A 24,416-nucleotide genomic window follows, 5' to 3' on the forward strand; every position below is an offset into this window, starting at 1 on the left:
GACAGCCCAACTAAAATCCAACCTATGTAACCGCTCTCCTCATCCATGGTGGGGGTAGAAGGTCAGAAGGGTGATGGACTGACTCAGGTGAAAAGGGCGAATACTAACACAAAGGGAGATGAGGAGGAACGCCACCACATGCCCTCCACAAACACTTCAAGATAAATCCACCAAAAAGCGATGGCCAGACAGTGTTAGGCCAATTTTGGTCCCCACAAGGGAAAAAACTGAAACCCCCTACTTTAAAGTTCAAGGGGATACATAATTTAGCACAGAGTGCCAATTACATTCAACGAGGAAGCCTCACCCACTGGATGCGGCAATTCTTATCTGCGACCTCATCCCACCCCAGTAAGATGGTACTACCAGGGCAGACTCCACCTCATTATAAGAGGGTTCTTGATAAAACCTATTGGACAAGATAGGATCCAGAAAGACTAAAATACCTTAGAGTAACCCCAGAGCATTACCTTTAATAGAAGGTATCTTACGTACTTAACAGAGGATGGTGAACCAGTACAGTGACCTAACTTGAATATCAATGTATGAGTGGCACTTAAATGCTAATAATCATGCACGCTGATCATATACTCCTAACATATGTGCTGTTTGCCGGTATACCGCTTGACAATATAAGTTGGTTCTTTTTCCTTTTACGATTTGGCTCCATCACGCTGCAGAGGGGATTATAAGAATGAGTGAGTTATGGCCACACTGTAACTAAAATGTGGATGATTTTGGCAAGCACATGTGAACCGGTGCTCCCACTGCCCCCAATGAGGCTGGGCAAGCTCCTTAAAAGAATGTTTAATGCTTGGATGTAATAGGATGTGTTTTTATTATAACAGATGTAGCTTTACCTTCTATACACATGGATTGTGTTGGATATATAGCTCCGGTTTTAAAACCAAAAGAGTAGAGTGCCATGGGGGGAGGACATTATTGACAGTTGGCACTCCTGGAATAGATGATTCCATAAATAGGAACACAACATAAATTACTAATCTAAAATGTTCTAGTACTGTTTGACACCTAGCAGCTTATGAGTAGCATGACTATAATCATAAATGGCAGCTTTATTCCAAAACACATGAGGAAATAAAATGATCCCCTAGGTTTGTTGGGAATACGTAAAGAACAAGTGAATTTTCTGAAAACAAAATTAGAGTTTTATATAGCGCGAACTAGACCCGAGACATTGGGTATCAGAGCACTTTACATGAGCACCAGTTTCGTTACAGTTACAGAAAAAGACATTCATTTTTGTTAGGCACGGAGAGATTAAGTGATTTGCCCAGAATCACAGGATGTTGAGCATCGCTGCCGAGACTCTAACCCGGTTCCCTAGCTATCTAGCAGTAAGGCTACATTCTCTCCCCTTCGGTAACGCATTATCTTGTGGAGACAATATCTAGCTGCTGATTCCTTACTTTTGAATTTTCCAGGCATCAGTCTGGCTCCAGAAACCTTTGCATCACCAGTACCCCTGCACGCAGTATGATGGCTCCGTAAGGCTATGCGGGACGTGATCGGCGCCAGTCGTGATGTCACGGTCACCTATATTGGTGCCACCCAGGTGTGCGGACATCAGTTACTTTCCATTTTTTCCACGCCAAAAGCGCAAACCCATTAAGTGAACTGACTAGTGTGTGTCAAAACTAGGCCCTGAAAAGGGAGCAACCCTAGCCCTGTAAATGAGTACCAGAGCAAGGAGGCATGAGTGGGTCTGCAAGGATCCTTTCTCTCACCAAGGACCCCAGCACCGCCAAAACTAACCTACACGAAGGAATGAAAGAAGTCGCCGAATGGATGAAACAAAGCCGTCTGAAACTGAACTCAGACAAAACAGAAGTCCTCATCTTAGGTACATCCCCCTCTGCATGGGACGACTCCTGGTGGCCGGTTGCCCTCGGAAAAGCACCCACACCAACAGACCACGCACGGAACCTTGGCGTTATCCTGGATTCTTCTCTCTCAATGAACAAACAAGTTAACGCCGTATCCTCTTCCTGCTTTAACATTCTTCGCATGCTCAGAAAAACATTTCGCTGGATCCCCTCCGAAACAAGGAAAACAGTCACCCACGCTCTAGTCACGAGCCGACTGGACTACGGAAACACCCTCTACGCAGGTACCACCGCTAAACTCCAGAAGAAACTACAACGAATCCAAAACGCCTCAGCCAGGCTCATATTAGACATCCCACGCAACGAACACATCTCTGGTCCCCTTAAAGACCTCCACTGGCTTCCCGTCAATAAGAGGATCACTTTCCGACTGCTTACCCACGCACACAAATCACTCTACGACATCGGACCAGACTGCCTCAACTCTCGACTATCCTTCTACACCCCCTCCCGCCAACTTCGCTCTTCCAGCCAAGCCTTCGCCACTGTACCTCGCATCAACAAGACCACCATGGGAGGCAGATCCTTTTCATACCTGGCTGCCAAAACATGGAACTCACTCCCCGCCTACCTTCGCCTAACCCAGAATCACCTAGCCTTCAGAAAGCAGCTTAAAACGTGGATATTTGACAAATAATCCTCCTCCCCTTCCTAAGCGCCTTGAAACCCTCTGGGTATGTAGTGCGCTATACAAATTTTTTGACTTGACTTGACTTGAATCTGCAGCTAGATATTGTCCCTACCGGATAATGCATTACCGAAGGTAAGTAACTTCTTCATCTGAGACGTCTAGCTGTAGATTCCTTAACTTTGAATAGATACCCAAGCCATACTTCCTAGTGGTGGGATGCTGACAGATTGCTAGACTAGAAAGTTCTGCATGACCAAACAGGCAAAATCCCTTTCCCTGCGGACCCAACTGTCCAGGCAGTAGTGTTTAGCCAACATGCAAAGTGAATCCCACGTTGCAGCCTGGCAGATATCCAGGACTGGAACACCACGAGCAAGCCCTGTGGTTGCAGCCTTCCCCCTGGTGGAATGGGCCCTTAAGCCCTTGGGAGGCTGCTTCTTTGCCAGGGTGTAGCAGATCTTAATACAGATAACGACCCATGCAAAACAGTTTGATTCTGCACTGCACGCCCCTTTTGTGATCCCACATAACCCACAAAGAGTTGGTCATCTCCCCGGAACTCTTATATGCTCATGGCAGAACGACAATGCTTGTTTTTTGGTCCAGATGATGGAGACGCTCCTCTTCCTTAGATAGATGAAGAGCAAAAAAGGTAGCATTGTGACCATACTGACCCAGATGAAACTGGGTCACCACTGTAGGAAGGCATGAGGCTTGGACGTGAAGCACCAACTAATCCGGCAATTTCATGAGATAGGAAGGCTTGGATGATAAAGTCTGCAGCTCACTCACCCTCCTGGCATTTGAAATAGCCACTAGAAGGAAAATGCTACTTACCAGTATGCATCTGTTCTTGGCATGTAGAGCTGCAGAGTTGCACACTGTGCATAGATCGCCACCTAGTGTTGGGCCCGGATGTTTGCAGATTGTTGTTGTCCTGAAAAGTTCTTTGGAAGTCACGAGATAGGTGACTCCTCCTTTGGACCACATTGCGCATGGGCATCGGCTCCATCCTCAGATTGTTTTTCGCCATTAGGGAAATGATGGAGTTTTTCAAGAAAAAGGAAGGATGCCCATGTAATTTGTATCTAATCAAGAAAATACTGGAACAGAGAAGGGTAGCCGGGGAGGCGGGTGGGGGTGTGCAACTCTGCAGCTCTACATCCCAAAAAGAGATGCATACTGGTAAGTAGCATTTTCCGTTCGAGGCATATGAGCTGCAGATTGCACACTGTGCATAGATTGTACAGCAGTACCCAACTTTAGCGGCGACTACCCGTATCTGTTGCAGAAGTTTGGAATAATGTTTTGAGAACACCCTGGCCCACATTAGCTTGTTGTTTGGTTTGCACATCTACACAATAGTGTTTTGTGAATGTGTGCGGTGTAGACCATGTAGCTGCTCTGCAGATGTCATCTAGGGGAATGTTCCCTAAAAATGCCATTGAAGCCCCTATCTTTCTTGTAGAGTGGGTTTTAGGAGGAACAGATAACGTACGTTTAGCTTTGTGCTAACAAATCTGTATGCGTTTGACAATCCATCTAGCAATCCCAGATTTTGAAATGGGATTACCCTTGTGTGGTGGTGAGAAAGACACAAAAAGTAGTTTTGTTTTATGAAAGGGTTGTGTTCTCTCGATGTAGGATAGCAGTGCTCTTTTGACATCTAAAGGGTGAAGAGCTCTTTCTGCTACTGTCTGTGGTTGCGAGAAGAAAACAGGCAGTTCCACAGATTGATTGAGATGGAAGGGAAAAATGGCTTTGGGCAGGAATTTTTGATTAGTACGTAGAACTACCTTATTATGATGCATTTGCAAGAAGGGTTCTTGAATGCTTAGCGCTTGTAGTTCACTAACTCTCCGTAGAGAAGTAATAGCTACTAGGAACGCAACTTTCCACGATAAAAATTGTAGTTCACATTTGTGAAGGGGTTCCAAGGGAGGCCCCATTAGCCGTGTGAGAACAACGTTTAAATTCCACACAGGTGAAGGTGGTACTCTGGGAGGAATTATTCTTTTAAGGCCTTCCATAAAGGCTTTAATGGCAGGCACTCTGAACAGAGATAGATGTTGTCTGTTTTGCAGATATGCTGCTATTGCAGCAAGATGTAGCCTAATAGACGTGTAGGTTAAGTTACATCTGTGGAGATGTAGTAGGTATCCCATGATGTGTTGAATAGACATGTCTAGAGGATTAATATTGTGTTGTGACAATATATTACAAAGCGTTTCTACTAGGCTGCATAACATGCCCTAGTGGTTGGACGTCTAGCTTCTTTTATGCCATCTGGAGGAAGGTTTAGATATCCCAATTCTAGGATTTGAGGAGCCAGATCGCAAGGTTGAGCTGAGCTGGGTCCGGGGGTCTGATTTCTCCACGGTTCTGTGTCAAGAGGTGTGGAGACAGGTGCAATTTTTGGTGCGGTACTACAGACAGTTGTAGCAGTGTGATGTACCACGGCTGCCTGCCCATGTTGGAGCAACTAGGATGAGGGTTAGAGAATGCTGCTGTAGTTTGCGTACTACTAGTGACATGAGTGGTAGTGGTGGAAAAGCGTACGCAAATCTGTTTGACCAGTTCATCCATATCGCATTGCCTTTGGACAGTGGGTGTGGATTTCTGGCGGCGAAGCTTGGGCATTTGGCGTTTTCGTGGGTGGCAAAGAGGTCTATCTGAGGTTGTCCCCACATCTGAAAGAATGGTTGAAGAACTTGCATATGAAGTTTCCACTTGTGGGTCTGTTTTGTTTGACGACTTAACAGATCCGCTATGGTATTTTGTACTACCGGAACATGCTGGGCTAGAAGGAATATGTTTTGAGGTAAAGCCCATCGCCATATGTCCTGTGCTAGTTGAGAGACTTGCAGGGAGTGTGTGCCTCCCTGCTTCTGTATGTAATACATGGCTGTCATGTTGTCCGTGTGGACTAACACAGCTTTGTTTGATACTTGCTTTTGGAAAGCTTTTAGTGCTAGGAATATTGCTAGTAACTCCAGATGATTGATGTGGAGTAACTTTTGTTGCGGTGTCCACCTGCCTTGCATGGTGTGTTGCAGTAGGTGGGCCCACCCAGTCGGAGAGCGATCCGTCCGCAGTCAAGATTATCTGAGGAACTGGCTCTAGGAACGGTCGTCCCTTGGAAAGGTTTTTGGTGTTCCACCACTGCAGAGAGCGATGAGTCCGACCGTCTACCAACACTAGGTCTGTTAATTGACCTTGAGCCTGGTTCCATTGACGTGATAAACACTCTTGAAGAGGACGCATTTGAAGTCTTGCATGGGGCACTATGAAAATACAGGAGGCCATCATCCCTATGAGTTGCATGAACACTCGTGGTGGAAGGGAGTGTTGTTGCTGAAACTTTGTCAGAAGAGTTTGCATGCTGGCTATCCTTGCTGGAGTGGGACAAGCTAGTGCTGTTGAGGTGTTTATTGTGGCACCGAGGTACTGTTGTAATTTGGATGGTTGCAGATGGGACTTAGTGTGATTTATTGTGAACCCCAAGTTGTGGAGCAGTTGGATTGTGGCATGAGTGTGTTCCACGTATTGGTTGTAAGAGTTTGCTTTTATGAGCCAGTCTTCGAGGTACAGGAAGACATGGATGTGCCGTCTTCGTAAATGCGCTGCCACTACTGCTACTGTGACCCCGAATGGGAGTACTTTGAATTGATAGTGCTGCCCGTCTATTACAAATCTGAGATACTTCCTGTGAGCCTCGTGAATGAGAATGTGGAAGTATGCGTCCTTGAGATCTAGAGTAGCAAGGAAGTCGTTTTGTAGCAGGAACGGAAGGACTTGTTGGAGTGTGACCATGTCAAAATGGTCTGACTGTATCTATATGTTTAGCGGTCTGAGGTCCAGAATAGGCCTTAGAGAGACGTCCTTTTTTGGAATTAGAAAATATAGAGAGTAAACCCCTTTGTTTTGTTGGTGCAGAGGAACTGGTTCTAATGCACTTTTTTCTAGCAGAGACACTACTTCTTGCTTTAACAGTAATAGATGTTCTTTTGACATTGGACGCTGTTTGGGTGGTATATTTGGGGGGGTAGATGTTAGTTCTAGACAGTAACCTGAATAATTTGTCGCACCCACCTGTCTGATGTGATGTTGGTCAAGGCAGGAAGGAATTGTTGCAGTCTTCCCCCCACAGGAGTGGAATGTTGGGGGGGGGGGGGGGGGGGGAGGGGAAGAAAGTCATTGGGTAGGGGTGAAGACAGAGCGGGAGTGGTTAGTCTTGCCTCTGCCTTTGTTGTTGTTACCCCTACAACCCCTTCTCTGGTAGCCCTCAGTGAATGTGGATTGGCTAGGGGTTTTGTAAGAAATGGAGGGACTTTAGGAGGAGTAGCCTCTTGAGTTGCCTCTGTATGATGAGCAACGAAAAGAACATCTGGGAGCTTGCTGCTGCAAGGCTCCCATAGATTTTGCTGTATCAGTGTCTTTTTTCATTTTTTCTAAAGACACGTCAACAATTGGGTCAAATAAATGTGTCTCCTCAAATGGATGATTAAGGATGGAGTTTTGTACCTCAGGTTTAAAACCTGAAATACGTAGCCAGGCATGTCTACGTAGAATACTGGTATTGATTGCCCTTGAGGCGGTGTCTGCAGCATCTAGGGCACAACGAATGGAAGTATTAGTAATGTTTTTACCTTCCTGTATAAGTTCATTGGCACTATTCTTGTATTTGTCTGGTAGATTCTGCATTATGGACTCTAGTTCATCATAATGTGCCCTGTCAAATCTTGCCAGCAACGCTTGGGTGTTGGCAATGCGCCAGATGTTAGCTGCTTGTGACGCTGTTCGTTTGCCGGAGGCATCAAGAAGCTTAGATTCTTTGTCTGGTGGCGAGGCCTCACCTGATGTCTGATAATTAGCACGTTTACGTGCATTAGACATTACTAAAAAATCTAATGGTGCTGGACCTTTAATGTAAACTGGATCTGTAGGGGCAGCTTTCTATTTTTTCTCAATACGAGGGTTGAGCCCTGACAGAATCCTTAAAAACCTCTGTTGCCTGCTTGATGACACCTTTAAGCATTGGCAAAATGGCAGTAGACCGTTGTCTGTTATCAAAAGTGTCTAATACCACTGCATCAGTGTGCAAGTCCACCCTGTGATACTGGGCAGCTCTTTGGACTAGTAGGTTAAAACTTTGTGTCCTCTGGTGGGGAAGGTCTGGAAGGGTATATGTCATCTTGTGGGACGTAAGGCACATCAGGGGTGTTGTAATCATCCCATGGATTAGGTGACTGAGGGGGGACTATTAGTCCCTGCTGGGTCATGTGAACCCCCAACTGTGTCATCAGAGTCTGTGTCTACATCATCGTCTGGATTAGTGGATGGTGAAGGTGAATGATGTGGTGGAGGAGGTGTAGGTGGGGGAATAGTAGGGGAAGGTGGTGAAGAAGGGACCCTTAATGGAGAGGTTGCAATGTCTCTCTTCTTTGGAGGAGGTGGGGCTGGCGCCTCAAGTGGTCTCTTCATGGAGCTAAGAGTCAATTAACCAGTCTTAGGATCCTTTACAAGAGTTTTCTGATTAGGATCTGGTGTGAAAAGTTCTTCTGAGTAGGGCAGATCCTTTGGCATCGAAGTCTTCGGCTCCGTATGTTTTTTCAGCACTGAGTCGGTAGCTGGTCTTGGGTCTTTTCGTTTAGAAGTGTACCCTTTTGAAATGTCTTTTACCGGAACCTGTTTTTTCGGTTCCAGGTGTTTTTTCGGCTCCGAAGTGTGTGAATCTGGAGCTTTAGGTGGTTTTTACTTGGCTCCAAGTGCGGTTTTGGCATCGATGAGTCGGTGCCAGTCTTCGGCGCCTTGTGATTAGGTGTCGGAGCAACTGAAATAAAATGAAATTAATTTGTACTTGTAAAGCGCACTTATAGCCCAACCGGGGTTTCCTGGCGCTGTACGCATACCGCTGTGGAACCCTTCCTGGCTTTTCCCTGTGAAATGTCCACTCCTGTGCACCCCCAAGGTGAAGCCAGGCATCCCAGAGCTGTTGGGGCCTTTGTGGAGATTAAGCAAGCTATTGCCCAGAGTTGCAGAGTGGGACTCACGATTAGAATAGGCACTGAGGCGAGAATTATCAGGTCCGAGGAAATTGAGCCCAAGACCTGCTGAGGCGGGAATTGAACCCTGGTCCTGGGCCAGACCTCTGCATCAGGGTCTGCCGCTCTAACCATTGAGCCAAAAAGCACTACTGGGCATGAAATCACTGAAGAGACCGCTGTAGAGTTTCCAGCTGATTTTTGAAATTCCTCTTCACTAGGAGTTATGAGGTCCTGATGAGAACTCCCAACCTATTAGGAGTTCGAAACGTGTAGACCGCCAGTTTATACGCCAATAGATCTCAAATGATTAACATTTTTGTTGAAAACACATAATTTCAAAAAAGTATTGTTTATGGTGTTTTGTATGCTTCATGTAAATAGATAATCTTTCCTTATGTTTGTTAGAGTCACTGAGTGAATGTGGAATGAATGGATTGATTGGGAAATAATGAATGTGTTGTAAATATTTGGAATGTGTACAATTGTATTTATTATTCATTTGTATATAATGTTTTTTGATTAGAGGGATCAAAGAAATTGTTTAAAGTTGCATCAAGTAATTCACAGATGTATTTAAAGTGAAAATAATAAAACACTGATTTAATCAGCCTGAACTACTAGTCTTAGAACCCACATTTGATTCCATTTCAATGTGCTGTGACGAATAACAGGTATTGAAGATAACATTATTGGCATTTGTTCTGTTTAGTACTAACCATTGAGCCACACTTCTCCACACTCCAACTGTCGGCGTGGTTGAGGAAGATGGCTTCTTCTTCGGTGTCGGTATAGGATTGGCACCGGGAATAGGCTGGCTCGAGCCCGAGCCGCCTGAAGGCTTAGTAGGCTTCTTTGCCGGGTCTGAAGGCGGGGGGTGCGAAGCAGTCTCTCGGTGTGCACCTGGGCCCGGAGGTGAGGTTGTGACCGAAGCCTTTTTTGAGGGTGTTGAGGAAGGGTTGGGGTACATGGTCTTACTTACGATCCGTTGTGCTAGAGTGATGTCCTCGACGTCGGAGTCTTCGGCATCTGAGGAGCTGCTACTCTCTTCGGCGTGCTGGTGTTCTGGCACGTCGACGCCCTCTTCGAAGATGTCGTCAGGGATCGAAGCGGACGAGCGAGCCATAGTTCTTCGAGCTCGTCGATCCCAAATCATTTTCTTGGAGCGGAATGAGGCACAAGCGGAACAGTCTTTGGCCTCGTGCTCCAGTGAGAGGCAAAGGTTGCACACCTCATGTAGGTGGGTGTGGGGAAACTTCGACCCACATCGAGGACACTTCTTGAATGGCGTCCTTTCCATGAGCCAGAAAGTACGGCCTAGGTAGGCCCGAAGGCCTTCGTCAACGACCGGAATCGAAGACTTGGTGAAGAATCGCGTTGATGTGGAACGCGATCGAAACAATACCGTCGAACTGGTGAGGATTGCGCGCCGAAGGAAATTCCGTTCCAAACCGGAGAGCAGGAAACACATCTGAGCTCGATGGCGGAAAAAAACTATCTGAGGATGGAGCAGATGCCCATGCGCAATGTGGTCCAAAGGAGGAGTCACCTATCTAGTGACTTCCAAAGAACTTTTCAGGACAACAACAAACTGCAAAACATCCGAACCCAACACTAGGTGGCGATCTATGCACAGTGTGCAATCTGCAGCTCATATGCCTCGAACATGCTGTTTTGATAGTAAGCAACTGGAAGGGACAATTATGTAGCGGCTCAAAAGGAGAGCACATGAGAAATGTGAGAACTAGGTTGAGAACCCACTGTGAATGCCTTAGGGGGAAACATATGTACAAGCCATTTCATTAACCTATCTACAATAGGGAACTTGAACAGTGAGAGTTGGTCAGGCAGCCGCAGGAAAGCTGACAGAGCAGAAAGATAACCATTGACAGCGTACAGAGTAGAGCCCTTCTGGACAAGGGTAAGAATAAACAGAAGAATTTCAGAAAGAGAAACAGCAAGAAGATCAATAGACCTTCATATACAATATTTTACAAACTTTTGCCAATGGCAGGCATATACTATTCTGGGGGGGGGGGGGGGGGGGGGGGGGGCACCTGGCAGCCAATATAACTTTACAGACTTCGGGAGGAAGATCAAAAGCTATTAACACTCGCCACTCAATCTCCACGTAAGTAGGCGGAGAGTTGACCTGACGAGGACCCTCCCCTGCTGCTGCAACAGAAGATCCTCCCAAAGGGGCAGCCTAATTGGAGGATCGATTCTCATTCTAAGAAGCTCAGGATACCAGACTCTCCATACCCAGTCCAGAGCCAGAAGAATGACTTGTGCCCAGTTGTTCTTGATCTTCTTAAGAACTCTGGGCAGAAGTGGTACGGGTGGAAAGGATGCCTGAGCTCCACTTGCAATTAAAAGAGTTGCCGAGCAACGTCCGCCTGGGAAACCCCAAAGCGCAATACTGCTGACATTGCGCGTTCTCTTAGGAGGCGACCAGATCGAACCAAGGCTCTCATCACTGTTGAAAGAGACCTTGCGCCACCATCTGGAGACGCCATTCATGATCCACCAGGCATCAACTGCTGACTTTGTCTGCCCTGGGGTTCAGGGAACACGCCAGGTGTTGAACCTCCAAGGTTATGCCCTGCTGTTTCAACCATGTACTGAGGGTCTCCTGACAAAGAGTCCACAAACCCACACCACCCTGCTTGTTGCAACAGCACATGGCAGTCATGTAGTCTATGAAAACCTGCACCAACTTCCCCTTGATAGACGGAACAAATTATTTCAAAGCTAGTCGATTGCCTAAAGCTCCGACAAGTTGAAGTACTGCCCGACTCTGACAGAGATCAGAGTCCTCTGATCTCCACCTCTCCCAAATGGCCAGGCAACCCAAGTAGTGGTGCATCTGTCACTACTGTGAGATCTGGTTGGGGAAGGGAGATGGGTCTGCCTCTGACCTAATCGCGGTTCGTTAGCCACCACTGCAGGTCTTTTTCAGTTCCCTCCAAGATCTGGACAATGTAGGAGAAGTTTCCCTGATGCTGTGCCCACTGGAACTTGAGGTTCCAGGGCTGAGCCCAGATACTCCATCTGGCGTGATTAATCAACAGAATGCAATAGGCCATGAGCTCCAGCAGCCTCAGTCATTCTCAATGAAATATGGGAAAGAGGCCGAAAAATCAGCATCATGAACTGAATATCCTAGACCTGCTGCTTGGGAGGATAAGCCAGAAACTTCACTGTGTCCAGAACAGCTCCGATTAAAGGAAGAGTCTGAGATGGAGTCAGGTGTGACTGGCACATTTATAGTGAACACCAGCAAATGCAGAAGGTCCGCTGTAGTCTGGCGGTGGGAAACAACAGTCTGGGGCGAGGAGGCCTTCAACAGCCAGTCATCGAGGTAGGGGAAGACTGGAACCCCCAGCCTGCGCAGGTTAGCTGCAGTCACCACCATCACCTTGGTGAACACCCAAGGGTCGCTGGTAAGGCCAAGAAGAGTTGGACTAACGACTAGGGCGCTCGACCTTGGACCTGGGGATCTGGGTTGAGTCTCGGTAACGACGCGAAACATCCTGAGACTCTGGGCAAATCACTTAATCTCCCCGTGCCTAACAAAAATGAATGTGTGTCTTCATGTAACGTAACTGGTGCTATGTAAAGTGCTCTGATATCCGATTAGGGTCAAGTTCGCGCTACATAAAACTCAGCAAAAAAAAAAAGTAGCACAGTGAACTGAAAGTACTCATGGCCCATCTTGAACCACAGGAAGCACTTGTGGGCTAGCAGGATTGGTGTGGAAAGTCCAATGCTACCATCTAGTGTTCTTGGTCTAGGGCGGACAAGACCTGAGCCAATATGAGCATCTTGAATGTCTCCTTTTTAAGGAGGAGTTTGAAGGTCCAAAGATCTAGAATAGGACGAAGACCTTTGTTCTTTTTAGGTATGAGAAAGTAACAGGAATAACAACCACGGCCTACGTCTGAAATTGGAACCCTCTCTATAGCCCTCTTGGTCAGGAGAACTGCAACTTCCTCTCTGAGCAAAACAAGATGATCATCAGCCAGCCATTCTTGAGATGGCGGTAAAAGAGGGAACCATGATACAAAAGGGGAAGGAATAACCGACCCATTTGTCCGATGTTATGGACCAACAGTGGAGGCAATGAAGTTCAATTCTCCTTCCAACAGGACACTTATGGTCTTGCAGAACCAAATTAGGAAGGCTTAGAGCCTGCAGCTGTCACAGGATGGGTGGTGGACGACATCTGGCTACCATTCCCACAAGGTTGGAATGCACCGCGTCCTCACACAACTTGGGAAGTCTGTTCAGGACAGTGGCTAGAGTATGGCTAAAGTGGTTGAAAAGCCCTTCCAGTACCATGAAAAGAGAGAAGGGCGGCCTAAGGGCGAGGAGTCCCGAAAGGCCCAAGTACCTGGCCGTACCCAGAGAATCCTTAAACTGCTCCAGCACAGAGTCTGCCTTATCTCTAAAGAGACGAGTCCCATCGAAGGGCATGTCCATGAGCTTGGCATGGACATCCCCGAGAAGCCAGATGTTCTTAGCCAGGTCTGGCGCCGCAAGGTCATAGTTAACAAAACCACTCTTCCTAGGGAGCCAGTTGTATCCAAACTACACCTAATGGTGAACATTGCTGCATCTCTCCAATCTTGCACTGCCTGAGAGAGCAGAGCCCGGGCCTCCTCCGGGACGTGTGGCAGCACTTGCACCGCCATTTCCCAAAGGAAGTGTGAGAAACGGCCTGAAACGCATGCAGTGTTCCCCGATCCTCAATGCCATGCTGGCAGAAGGAAACCTCTTCCCAAGTGCGTTCAGCCTCCTGGATTCCATGTCCGGGGGAGGGAAAGGGAAAGGGGGGTGGGGGTGGAAAGGGAACGCACCGTGGGATGTCGAAGCTTGGACTACCAAGCTCTCAGGAGTAGGACATTGACTGAGTGAAGGAAGCTGGCTCTGTATATACTACAACAAAGTGAGGTATTGTGTGCACAGAGTCCAGTGGGACCCCAAAGGTAGGCAGAGGTAAAAGTAGATAGCAACTTACTCTCTATTTGTGGTAGTGTGGGCGAGCAGTATGGCTTTATCAGAAGGTAGTGTTAAGCATTTGTTGTACACACTCAATCAGCAAATGATATCACACACTTGAAGACTGAACTTCAGACCAATTGGTTTTCTCTAAAAATATTCTTTTAGTTATTTTATTTCCTAGAACCAAGCAAGCCTGGCACAGATAAGTGATAAGTACTTTGCAGTAATAATACAGTTTGTATTGCAGTTGTATACACATTTTTGGTTTGATTACAGTAGAACTACTAGTAATGCAACGCTTTTAAATATTGTAAATATACTTTGTATTGGCTTTTCAGTAGAATGTTAAGTAGATTACTTTACAGATTACTTTTCTTACATGGTGCAGTATACCTGGATACTACACTGGGACATCTCCTGTAAACAAGTAAGTAAAAGCGTTTTTGGTTATTTTGTTACAGGTTTAGAGACTTTTATAGATTTTCCAACTTCACACTTAGAAACTTTTCACAGAAAAATAGTCAATGAGATCCTATGGAGGAAAATAGGGTTATTGGTTCAAATGTAAGCATTTGGTTGTGGGAGTTGGCATTCTAGGGGTAGACTCAGGTGTCCCCCAGGGTCAAGGCCAACTGTTATCCAATGGGGGATGGGGACCTCCGGTTGGAGGCTGCTTACAAGCAGGCCACTTGGTTATGGGAGCAAATCTCCTGGTGTTAAGCTAAGGGCAAATGGGGGTTCAAGCCAGCACAAAAGTTGCACCCTCAGCGGCACTGGGGCAGCTCGGGTCAGGATCGCCGGGGAGACCTCCTTGTGGTGTTGGGCCATTCAAACTTGGGCCGTGGGCGTCGGGTGCAGACTCTGCCGGACCTGAAGTCTGTGGGTGAACACATCTGGTGTTCAGGGGAGGCAGAGTCTCTTCTTTTGAAGGCAGGGCAGGTCCTCTGTGTTATCGAGGCTGCTGGCTGCAAGACACACCGAGTTTTGCTTCTGCAGGTCCGAGGTGGGGAAGGGCTGGTAGGACTGGGTAAAAGTCAGTGGGCGTCTTCCTCTTCTTAGCTGCGGCACAGCTGTTCAGTCCTTCTTTTCTTCTTGTAGTTTCTTGACTGAGAAGCAAGGTTCAGGGGTGCTCCTAAATGCTAGATTTAGGGGCATTACGAGTAGGTAAAAAGTTGAGACCAACATTTCCCTTCCCTGGGGTGGGTACACACCCTATTATGCCACCCTCCAGTGGGAGGGGAGCATAAGCCTCACCCTGGTTGGCTGGGTCCCCCCACCTGCAAGATGGCGGGGACTGAGAGCTGTGCTTCCCCCACCTGAGGGGTGGAGTTGGTAGAGGAGAGCACACCTCACTTAGTTTTTCTGCCGGTTCTCCCGCCCAAAGTGGGGGTCAGAACCGGTGGGGACCAGTTGCTGGGGGCAGCAAAAGGCCTGGAAAAGCTCACAAAGATAGCAAGCCTTTGAAGCTTTCCCTTTGTGGACCCTGTCCATCCTGGGGGGAGGAGGCCTGGCACTTAGTTCCAGGATGTGCATTGCTTCAGGCCCCCAAAGAGAAACAGGCTCCCGACCCAGAAGTCCAGAAACATGTCTGGTGGTGGCAGCTAAAAGCAGCCACTCAGGTTTAACACCAGTGATAGTTAGTTTTTCAGGGGGAATCTCTAAGATGCCCTCTGTGTGCATTTTTCATTAAATCCCACACTGGCATCAGTGTAGGTTTAATGTGCTGAGAAGTTTTATAACAAACTTCTCAGTGTTCAGTGCAGCCATTATAGTACTGCGGAGGTCGTAATGACAAACTCCCAGCACCATATACTCTTAATGGCAGAACTGCACTTACAATGGGATGTGTACCATGTCAACTACTCACTTTGTTCTGCACGCAAAACACACAGCCTGCAAAGGCAGTATGTAAATGTAAAGGTACAGGGCCTCTAAGGGTGGCACAATAAGTGCTGCAGCCCTTAGAGGCCATCCCGGGTCACAGTGCCCTGGGTACCTGTGATACCATTTCCCAGGGACTGAGCTGTGGCCAGAGAGTGTCAATTGCGTATGGTCTTCAATGCAGTTTTAGAGAAAGAACATAGGCGCTCGGTATCCGATTGGCAGGAGCCCAGGGCACACTCAGTCAAAGTACATAAGCAGTTCAGCAAAAAGTGGAGGCTCCCATGCAGAAAGAGGGCACTTTCTCTCATTATCCCATTACAGCAGGGAGTGCCCCAGGGATCGGCATGCTTACACTCCTACCAGAGTACTTAGCTCTGGAGAACCAGCGCTGGCAGTGATTCCCAGAGTACATCGTGCACAACTGGGAGGGTGCTCCTTTGGTCTTTGTGCAGCCAAGTTTTGAAACTCCATGCCACTCAACCCAAGACTTTTTTTTAAAAAACATACTTTATTGAAAAACCTTATCAGCATAAAAGTAGGACCGTTTTGATACATAAGGTATTTTGTTTTTGTTGTTTCCAACGTATACATAATACATATTTGGCCATGATATAACTTCTGGTTACAAATGTTCGTCTGTCGTCCGCCTGTGCGGTATGAGACGTATGTTTATATAAGCAGCCAATAATATTACATTGAGATCAGTAATACCAAGCATGTTTATGTTTAGACTAACTCTAACTTTTTAACTGGTCCCCTCCCACCTCCCGTTCCCTCCCTCCTGGTCTGCAGTTTCCGAGTCATATGGTCACCTGATATGGTTATGAACGTGGTACTGTGTGTCCTACTCTGTCTGTAATCTGTGGTATGTAGACTGGGGTCTGTGTGGGTCTAGCTATGTTTCCATAAGGAGTGACAGTAGATTATTGCATGGGAGTGTTTTGTGCAGGGATTAGATCTAATTGCTTGAATTCCTCGAACATTCCATAGAGATTGGCTGTTTCCGTAACCCTCTTGCCTCCTCTCTTCTAAGCGCCGTGCTCTCAGCACCACTCATATAATTTTGCCAGCTGGACAATGTCGGGCATCAATGGGATTTCCATCTCATAGTGAAGGCCCTAATAGCTAGTAGAAGGGCAAGGTCCAGAAAACGTTGTTTGACTTTCTGTGCTTTGGTGCGTCTACGGAGCCTCTAGGGCATTGTCCTGAACGGTTATATGTGTGGCTTCTCCCAGGGAATGTTGAACGCCAGTCCAATAATCTAGTATACGAGGCAGGTCCATAGCATATGGATAAAGTCCGCCTCATCGCCTTTGCAGCGGGGGCAGCAGTGTTGGACCTCTGGGAACATCCTATGTATTCTCTGTGGGGTGAGGTAGGATCTATGTAGGACCATTGTTCCACTCAACCTAAGCCGAACAGTCTGAGAAAAGTTTCTGCAAAAATTTGAAGACCTGGCTCTTTAGACAGAGTTAGAAGCCTTCTTGCTCTTGACTTTCCTGACCCTGACAGGATGCTACTGCTTAGCACGGGGACACTCCTTCGAAATAACCAGGTGCTTTTAAAGTCCTTAATTAATATATTCATTACTGTTTAAGAACATCAGGGAAAATAAGAAGTTTGGAAACTTAATGAACGATTTAACTGGTGAAAATGTGTGCATAAAGTCATTTTAAGCCAGCCCATTGAATACTGCAGAGGCAGTTCCAAATAACACATACTGTCCAACAAAGAGCTCATCCACAATGTTTACTACATAAACACCTACTTGCGGGGGAGGGGCAGACATCAACTGCAGCTCAAGGCCCAATGCCACTTTGCACTGCACCTACCTTCTTGGAGCAGGCACCATCTGATGGGTAGTAAACAAAATAGCTTGCAGCTACACCTATAAGTTGGATTACAAATACAACTCTGCTGGGCGTTAGAAATGGTCTCTTGCTACTTCACCTACCTGTTGGGGGGCAGATACCATCTGCTGGATATTGGCCACGGTTGCTTGCTGCTGGACCACTTGAGGAAGCTTTGCCACCTTTCAGGAGAGAAGAGAAAAGTAATATTAGCACAGTCCAGATTACTACATTTACACGGAAACCCATTTTTAATGAACAGCCAGCAATAATGCCAAGACAAATGACATATCTTAAAATAGAACAATTTAATCAGGCTTCTAAATCACTTGAAATGCGAATCTGTGTGAAAAGCTTCCTGTTGTGGCCTTTTCTGAAAGCGGATGCTGTCACATATTGCTGCTTCTGACAAAACGTTGATAGGCAGATTCTTTTAATTGCACAAAGAAATTAAAACATATTAATTCTACAAAGGAACATGACAGAGCTAAACATATGGAAGTATTTCAGGCTTGCAAGCTAGAATATACAACAAAATTGATATCAGTACAAACAAAACGACTTCTGAAAGAGGGGCAGAATGAAGGTCCACAGCCTTTGCTGTGCACCATGCCACAAATTTGTTCCACCTGCAGGCATATACCGATTTAGTGGAGGGACGCCTGGCTGCCAGAACAATATCACATACTTCAGGAGGCAAGTCAAATGGAATCAACTGTCGCCACTCAATCTCCAGGCATGTAGGTGAAGGCTGGATAGGTTCGGGTGGAAGACCGTCCCCTGCTGCTGCAACAGAAGATCCTCCCGAAGAGGCAGTTGGATTAGGGGATCCATGCTCACACTGAGTAGCCCGGGATACCAAACTCTTCAAGCCCAGTCCGGGGCCACAAGAATGACTTGGGCCCGGTCGCGCCTAATCTTCTTCAGCACTCTGGGTAGAAGTGGTAAAGACAGAAAGGCGTACAATAGACCGCAGCTCCACCCGTGACGAAAAGCACCGCCGAGTGAGTGCCGCCTTGGATATTCCAACGTGCAGAAGAGATGACATTGCGCGTTCTCTGCGGTGGCGAATAGATCTAACCAAGGCTCTCCTCAATGTTGAAAGAGACCTTGCGTCACTTCCGACTGACAACGCCATTTGTGATCCATCATGCACCTGCAGCTGAGTTCGTTTGCCCTGGCATTCAAGGAACCTGCCAAGTGTTGAACCGTCAAAGAAATGCCTTGAAGTTCCAGCCATGTCCAGAGACGCAGAGCCTCCTGACATATGGTCCACGACCCCACCCCGCCTTGCTTGTTGCAATACCACATGGCAGTGGTGTTGTCTGTAAACACCTGCACTACTCTCCCCTTGACAGAGGGAAGGAATGCCTTCAGTGCAAGTAGGATGGCCCGGAGCTCCAGAAGGTTAATATGGAGCTTGGACTCTGCCGGAGACCAGAGGCCTCTGATCTCCGCTCTCCCATATTGCCACCCCATCCCCATCTGTGTGCTCCGGTTGGGGAAGGGAGAGGGATCTGACGCTGTAAGAAAGTGGCTCTGTATATACTGGACCAAAGTAAGGTACAGTGTGCACAGAGTCCACAGTCCCCGGAGGTATGGCAGAGGCTAAAGTTAGATATACCTTACTCTCTAAAGTGGTAGCTTGGTCGAGCAGAAAGGCAGTATCAGAGGACAGTTTAAAGCATTTGTTGTACACACTCACTCAGCAAATGGTCGCACACACTCAAGAACTGAACTCTAGGCCAATAGTTTGTATAAAAAATATATAGTTCTTTTATTTTAGAACCAACAATAGGTATCAAAATATACTTTCTCAGAAAGAGTTACTTTAGCTAAATACTTTTCAAATAGCAATAGACTTTTGAGTACAATAGCTATGGTGGTTGCAATAGGCAACACAATTTCAAACCCAATGTTACATTGAGCTCAATGGGAATTTCTAGTTAAATGCAATTAGTTACTTTATAGATTACTTTTCTAACCACATGACTGGATCCTTGATTCAGTCCTGGGACATTTCCTTTAAACAATTAAGTAAAAGTGTTTTGGTTACAGTAGTGATTTTTAAGGAATATTATTGTATTTTAAAAGTTGACACTTCAAAGCTTTTTCACATAGAATCACCAATGTTATCCTAAGGGAGAAAATTCACTTAGCAGGCAAGTAGGTTATCGTTACTTTTTCTTTCTCAGTGTTGGATCCTGGATCCAGCACTGGTGCATCTCCTGTAAACAATTGAAAGAATGCGTTTAGGTCATACAGGCGATTTTTATGGAATATTTGTAAGTTTCCAAAATCGACACTTGGAAACTTTTCTGGTGAAAACCAGACAATGGATTCCTATGGAGGAAAATTGAGTTCACAGTAAATCACGGTTATAATTACTTTTCAGGTTCAGTGCTGGGCTGAACGATACAGCACTGGGTTCTCTCTTGATAACAGGTGAGTAAATCGGAATTCGTTGTTCGGCTGATTTTAGATAAATATTTTAAAGTTTCAAAACTCCACACTTAAAAGAATTTCCAAGTGAAACCAGTCAATGTTACCCTATGGAAGAAAAGTGGGTTATCAGCTTTTGGGTAAGTACTCGACTGGTAGAGTTAAGGTTCTGGGCATAGACTCAGGGGTCTCCCAGGGTCAGGTAGGTACAGTTGGTACACCCTCAGCGGCACAGGGGCAGCAAATGCAGAGAGAGTTAGGCCCAATGTTAGCCTATGGGCGGCAGGGGGCCTTTGGTTGGTGGCTGCTGGAAAGCAGGCCACGTGGCTGTGGGAGCTGGGCTACTGGTCACTTGCTCAGGTGCAAATGGGGAAGTAGATTAGGACAAATGTTGCACTCCCAGGGGCACTCGGGCGGCTGGGTGCAGGGTGCTTTTCAGCCGTCGTGCGCTCAATGTTATTCAACCGGAGACTTGGAAGTTGAACAAAGGCTGCAGGCTCGGGGACGGAGATTCTTCAGGAGCGACCACCACTTCGAGAGGTAAGTTGGATTTTGGAGGATAGGTAGGCACCCAGGAGTTGGGCACAGGCGGCCGTGAGGCGCCGGGTGCAGGGGTGTCTTTTGACGTTGGGAAATCTTACCCTCTGCTGGTTGCGGTTGGAAGGGTCCATTGTTGTGAGGCTGCAGGCGTTGTCTGGGTCTTTCAAGGAGGGTCCTTGGGCACTGGATTCGTGGTCACAATCGCCGAGGGGACGACCTTGTGGTCTTTGTCCATTAAGGCATACGGCGGGCTCGGCAGGTGCAGAGTGGGCTGGATTCGCGGGTCCTGGCTGGCACAAGGGGTGTTGCTTGTTTGAGCAGAACCACTTCTCGTGGGAGTCCCAGTCTAAGTAGAGTCTCAAGGTAGTCAGTTCCTTCGGGGTTTTTGAGGTTGCTGACCACTGAAGGCGCTGGAGTTTAGCAGGAGCAGGTTCAAGGATCAACAGGCCGGTAGGGCTGGGGCCAAGTCAGTTGGTGTCGTCCTCTTGTTAGCAGCTGCACGGCAGGTCTTCTGGTTTCTTGATCTTGTTGCTTGTTTCGGTATCTGGATCTGTGGAAGGAAGGTTCAGGGTGCCCCTAAATACTAAATTTAGGGGCATTACAGGTATGGTAAGGGCAGGGAACAATGGATCCCTGTCCTGAGGTGAGTACACCCCCTATAACAACATTACAGATGTATTTGTAAAGTCCACGATTTCCTGTAGGTGTCTTGGCGCTGAATAACAGATGTTTATTGTTACCCAACTCAATGGTACTCATTTTATCGACCTCAGATGGGTGAAAGGCTGAGTGGACTCGCTGGGATTTGAACCTGTGACCATGAGGTCGAACACAGGCCCCTGCAATGAACGCATTAGTCCTCTGAGCCACCGATCCCTATACCTGCTCCTCTCCTGTGGGAGGGAGCCTATCTCTGATTGGGCAGGGCTCCCCATCCTCAAGATGGCCGGAGCCCGGAGTTGTGCTTCACCTCACCTCTCCTACCGGAGGGGTGGGGTTGGCACAGGCTGGCACACCCCCTTTATTCACTTAGGGTTTCCCGCCTGTCTTCCCGCCAGAGTGGGGGTCAGAACCGGTGGGGGCCAGTTGCTGAGTACAGCAATTGGCCTGGGGAAGCTCACAAAAGGCGGCATGCCTTTGAAGCTTCCCCTGCCCATCCTGGGGGAGGAGGCTTGGCACCTCGTCCCAGGATGTGCATTGTTTCAGGCCCCTGAGAGCGACAAGCTCTCGACTCAGGGGTCCAGAAACAAGTCTGGTGGTGGCAGCCTCGGGAGCCACGCAGTCAGGACACTGGTAGCTGGTTAGGTTTCAGGGGGCATTTTACATTAAATCCCACACTGGCATCAGTGTGGGTTTAATGTGCTGAGAAGTTTGATACCAAACTTCTCAGTCTTCAGTGTAGCCATTATGGTGCTGTGGAGTTCGTAATGACAACCTCCAAGCACCATATACTCTTAATGGCAGAACTGCACTTACAGTGCCCAGGAATGGCCTTGGGTACTGTAGGGACACAGGGCTCATGCACCTTGTTAAAGCACGGTTTCTTTATAGTATATAGATGGACACAGACAAGGGCTTCAAGAGTGGCTCTTTATTGCCAATGAACTGCAGTTGAGACAATTTGCCAGTAGGACTGCAAAGAGATCTGGTTTTACAGAGAGGAAATCAGTCTTTATATATGTTTCACAGACCCCTGACACATTATTCATTAACTACTACATTGTGGTGTGACCATCTCAGAATTATGTCCACGTGTACATTACAACATCATGGTGCATTTCAGAAATATGTCTACGTTCACATTTTACATTATTCGTGACGCATCTGACCATGCAGATACTGGTTAATCTTTTACACCACTACCTCCTGACCTACAGCCTTGGTCGGTTATCTTGAAATGCCAATATGCACTGTTTGATCTAATCAGCAGAGGCCCGTGTTTTCTGCTTTCCCCATACAAATGACGCACATGCTATTTGTGCTGAGCAAGCACTTTACCCTTTCACTTTACCCAGGCAAGGGCAGAGCAAACTCGACACATCCTAGGTCAGCGAGCCCTTTCTAGGAATTACCTCGCTGAACTGGCTCTGTACACAGGTGAAGGCTAGTGAATCATTACACATGTTTGGAGTTACAGCAGAATGGACACGTACACGTTCCCAAGAGCACTCCCGTCAGACTCCTGAACATAGAGTTGGAAAGTCTTAGAATAGTCTGGTAGACCTAAAGCAGGAGCAGAGCAGAGAGCTTGCCGAATGGCAAGGAAGCTTTGTTCATGTTCTGGCAACCACTGAAGGGGGTCGGGTGTGTCCTTGTGGGTCAGGGCTAATAAAGGTTTTGAAATCAAGGAAAAGTTAGCAATCCAATGTCGACAATAACTGGCCATACCTAAAAAGGCTCGCACCTGTTTTTGGGTGCGTGCCACTGGTGTCTGTAGAATCAATTTAATGCGCTTATCATCCAATCTTCTCTGCCCTTTCGACAGGATGTGTCCTAGGTAGGATACTTCCTGTTGAACAAATTGTATTTTCTCTGGTGAAACCTTGTGACCACGTTCAGCTAAGAAATTTAACAAATTAATGGTGTCAGTTGTACATTGTGTCTCAGAGATGCTACCAATCAGCAGGTCATCTATGTACTGTATTAGCACAGAATTGGGTGATAAATTGAATGTGTCTAGTTCTCTTTTCAAGGCCTGATTGTAAATGCTTGGGCTCTCTGTGAACCCCTGGGGAATACGACAGAAACAGTAAGTTCTCCCGCTTACAGAGAATGAAAAAAGGTACATGCTACCCTCATCTACTGGAATTGAGAAGAAGGCATTTTTTAAATCCACTACTGAAAAATATGTCATTTCTGGTAACAATGTTGACAATATTGATACTACATTTGGGACAACCGGGAACTGTGGCACCACAATCTTATTTATTTCTCTGAGATCAACTATGAATCTGTAACTTTTTTCATCAGTATTTCCATCGCCCTTTTTCAAGACCGGAAGAATAGGGCAGTTACAAGGACTGCCTGATATTTCTTTAACAAACCCTTCTTTTAGTAAGTCAGCTACTATATCCTGCAATCCCTTTAGACCCTCTGGAGCTATTTTGTACTGTGGTATTCTTGGTAATTTCACATTCTGTTTAACTGTAATTGTTACAGGTGTGATGTTCATTTTCACAGTGTCATTTTTGTGTTTTGCCCATATTCTTGAATCTATCTGATCCATTATTTGTGCTGTAATATTTTTTATTCCTATTGATAGGAAACAGTTGCCCATTTCCTCTGTCATTGGTCCATCTACTTCCAAGAAAACTCCGTCTGCAGTGCACTTAATTGTGGCATTCATCTTTTTTAGCAAGTCCAATCCCAGCAAATTAAATGCACATTTGTCTGATATAAGGAATGAATGCGTGTCCTGAATTGGGCCTATACTGTATTTCAAGGGTGCTGAAATTGGGCTTGTTACAAGTATGTTGGTGAATCCCACTGACTTATTTATTTTTCCAGAGAGAGGAACATCTGGAAACTTTTTCTTTGTTAAGGAGGAATTGGTGGCCCCTGTATCTATTAGTAATTCCACAGGTGTACCTTCAATCTTACCCCTCACATATGGTCCAGTGGGATCTACAGGGATTACCATCCTCTGTATTAACTCTCTCGGGCCTCCCTATCGAACATAATAGTCCCATTCCCCTTGGGGCCCTTCCTGATAGATCCCATCATAAGGGTGATGCACCTGCATTTTTGGTATTTGTTCATTATCAAAGAAATTTGTGTTGGGGGGATACCCTGTTGGGCCAGGTTGTGAGTCACGCCCTTGCTGTTGATATCCAGCTCTTCCCATGCTCCTTCCCCGGCCTCTTGATCTCCCCATCCCACCACCTCTCTGTGACTGCTTGATGGGGTGTGGGCATTGAGCTCTCCAATGATCATGTTCCCCACAATTAAAGCATCCCTGTGTGTGTGTTAGTTCATTTGTGGTTGTATGCTGTGTTGGGGGTGCAGAGAATGACCTTTGTGGGCCCCCACGGCCTCTTCCTCTCTCCCTGCTTCTTTGACCAAGGCTGCTATACTGGTGAGCCTGCTGAATCAAGACTTTCGTTTTTAATTCTTT

The 24,416-nt window shown here is 46.8% G+C and overlaps 1 protein-coding gene across 2 annotated transcripts in view; it reads right to left on the reverse strand.

Moving 5' to 3' along the window:
• The window catches only part of EP400 (E1A binding protein p400), a 657,563-nt gene that overhangs the window by 5,137 nt on the left and 628,010 nt on the right, over nt 1-24,416 (reverse strand). For both annotated transcript variants that reach the window (XM_086942653.1, XM_086942654.1), the window contains one exon: nt 17,425-17,502. In XM_086942653.1, the coding sequence (XP_086798779.1) occupies nt 17,425-17,502 (78 nt within the window). The remainder of the gene's footprint in view (nt 1-17,424; nt 17,503-24,416) is intronic.

This window comes from Lissotriton vulgaris, chromosome 11, assembly GCF_964263255.1.
Source record: "Lissotriton vulgaris chromosome 11, aLisVul1.2, whole genome shotgun sequence".
Lineage (NCBI taxonomy): Eukaryota > Metazoa > Chordata > Amphibia > Caudata > Salamandridae > Lissotriton > Lissotriton vulgaris.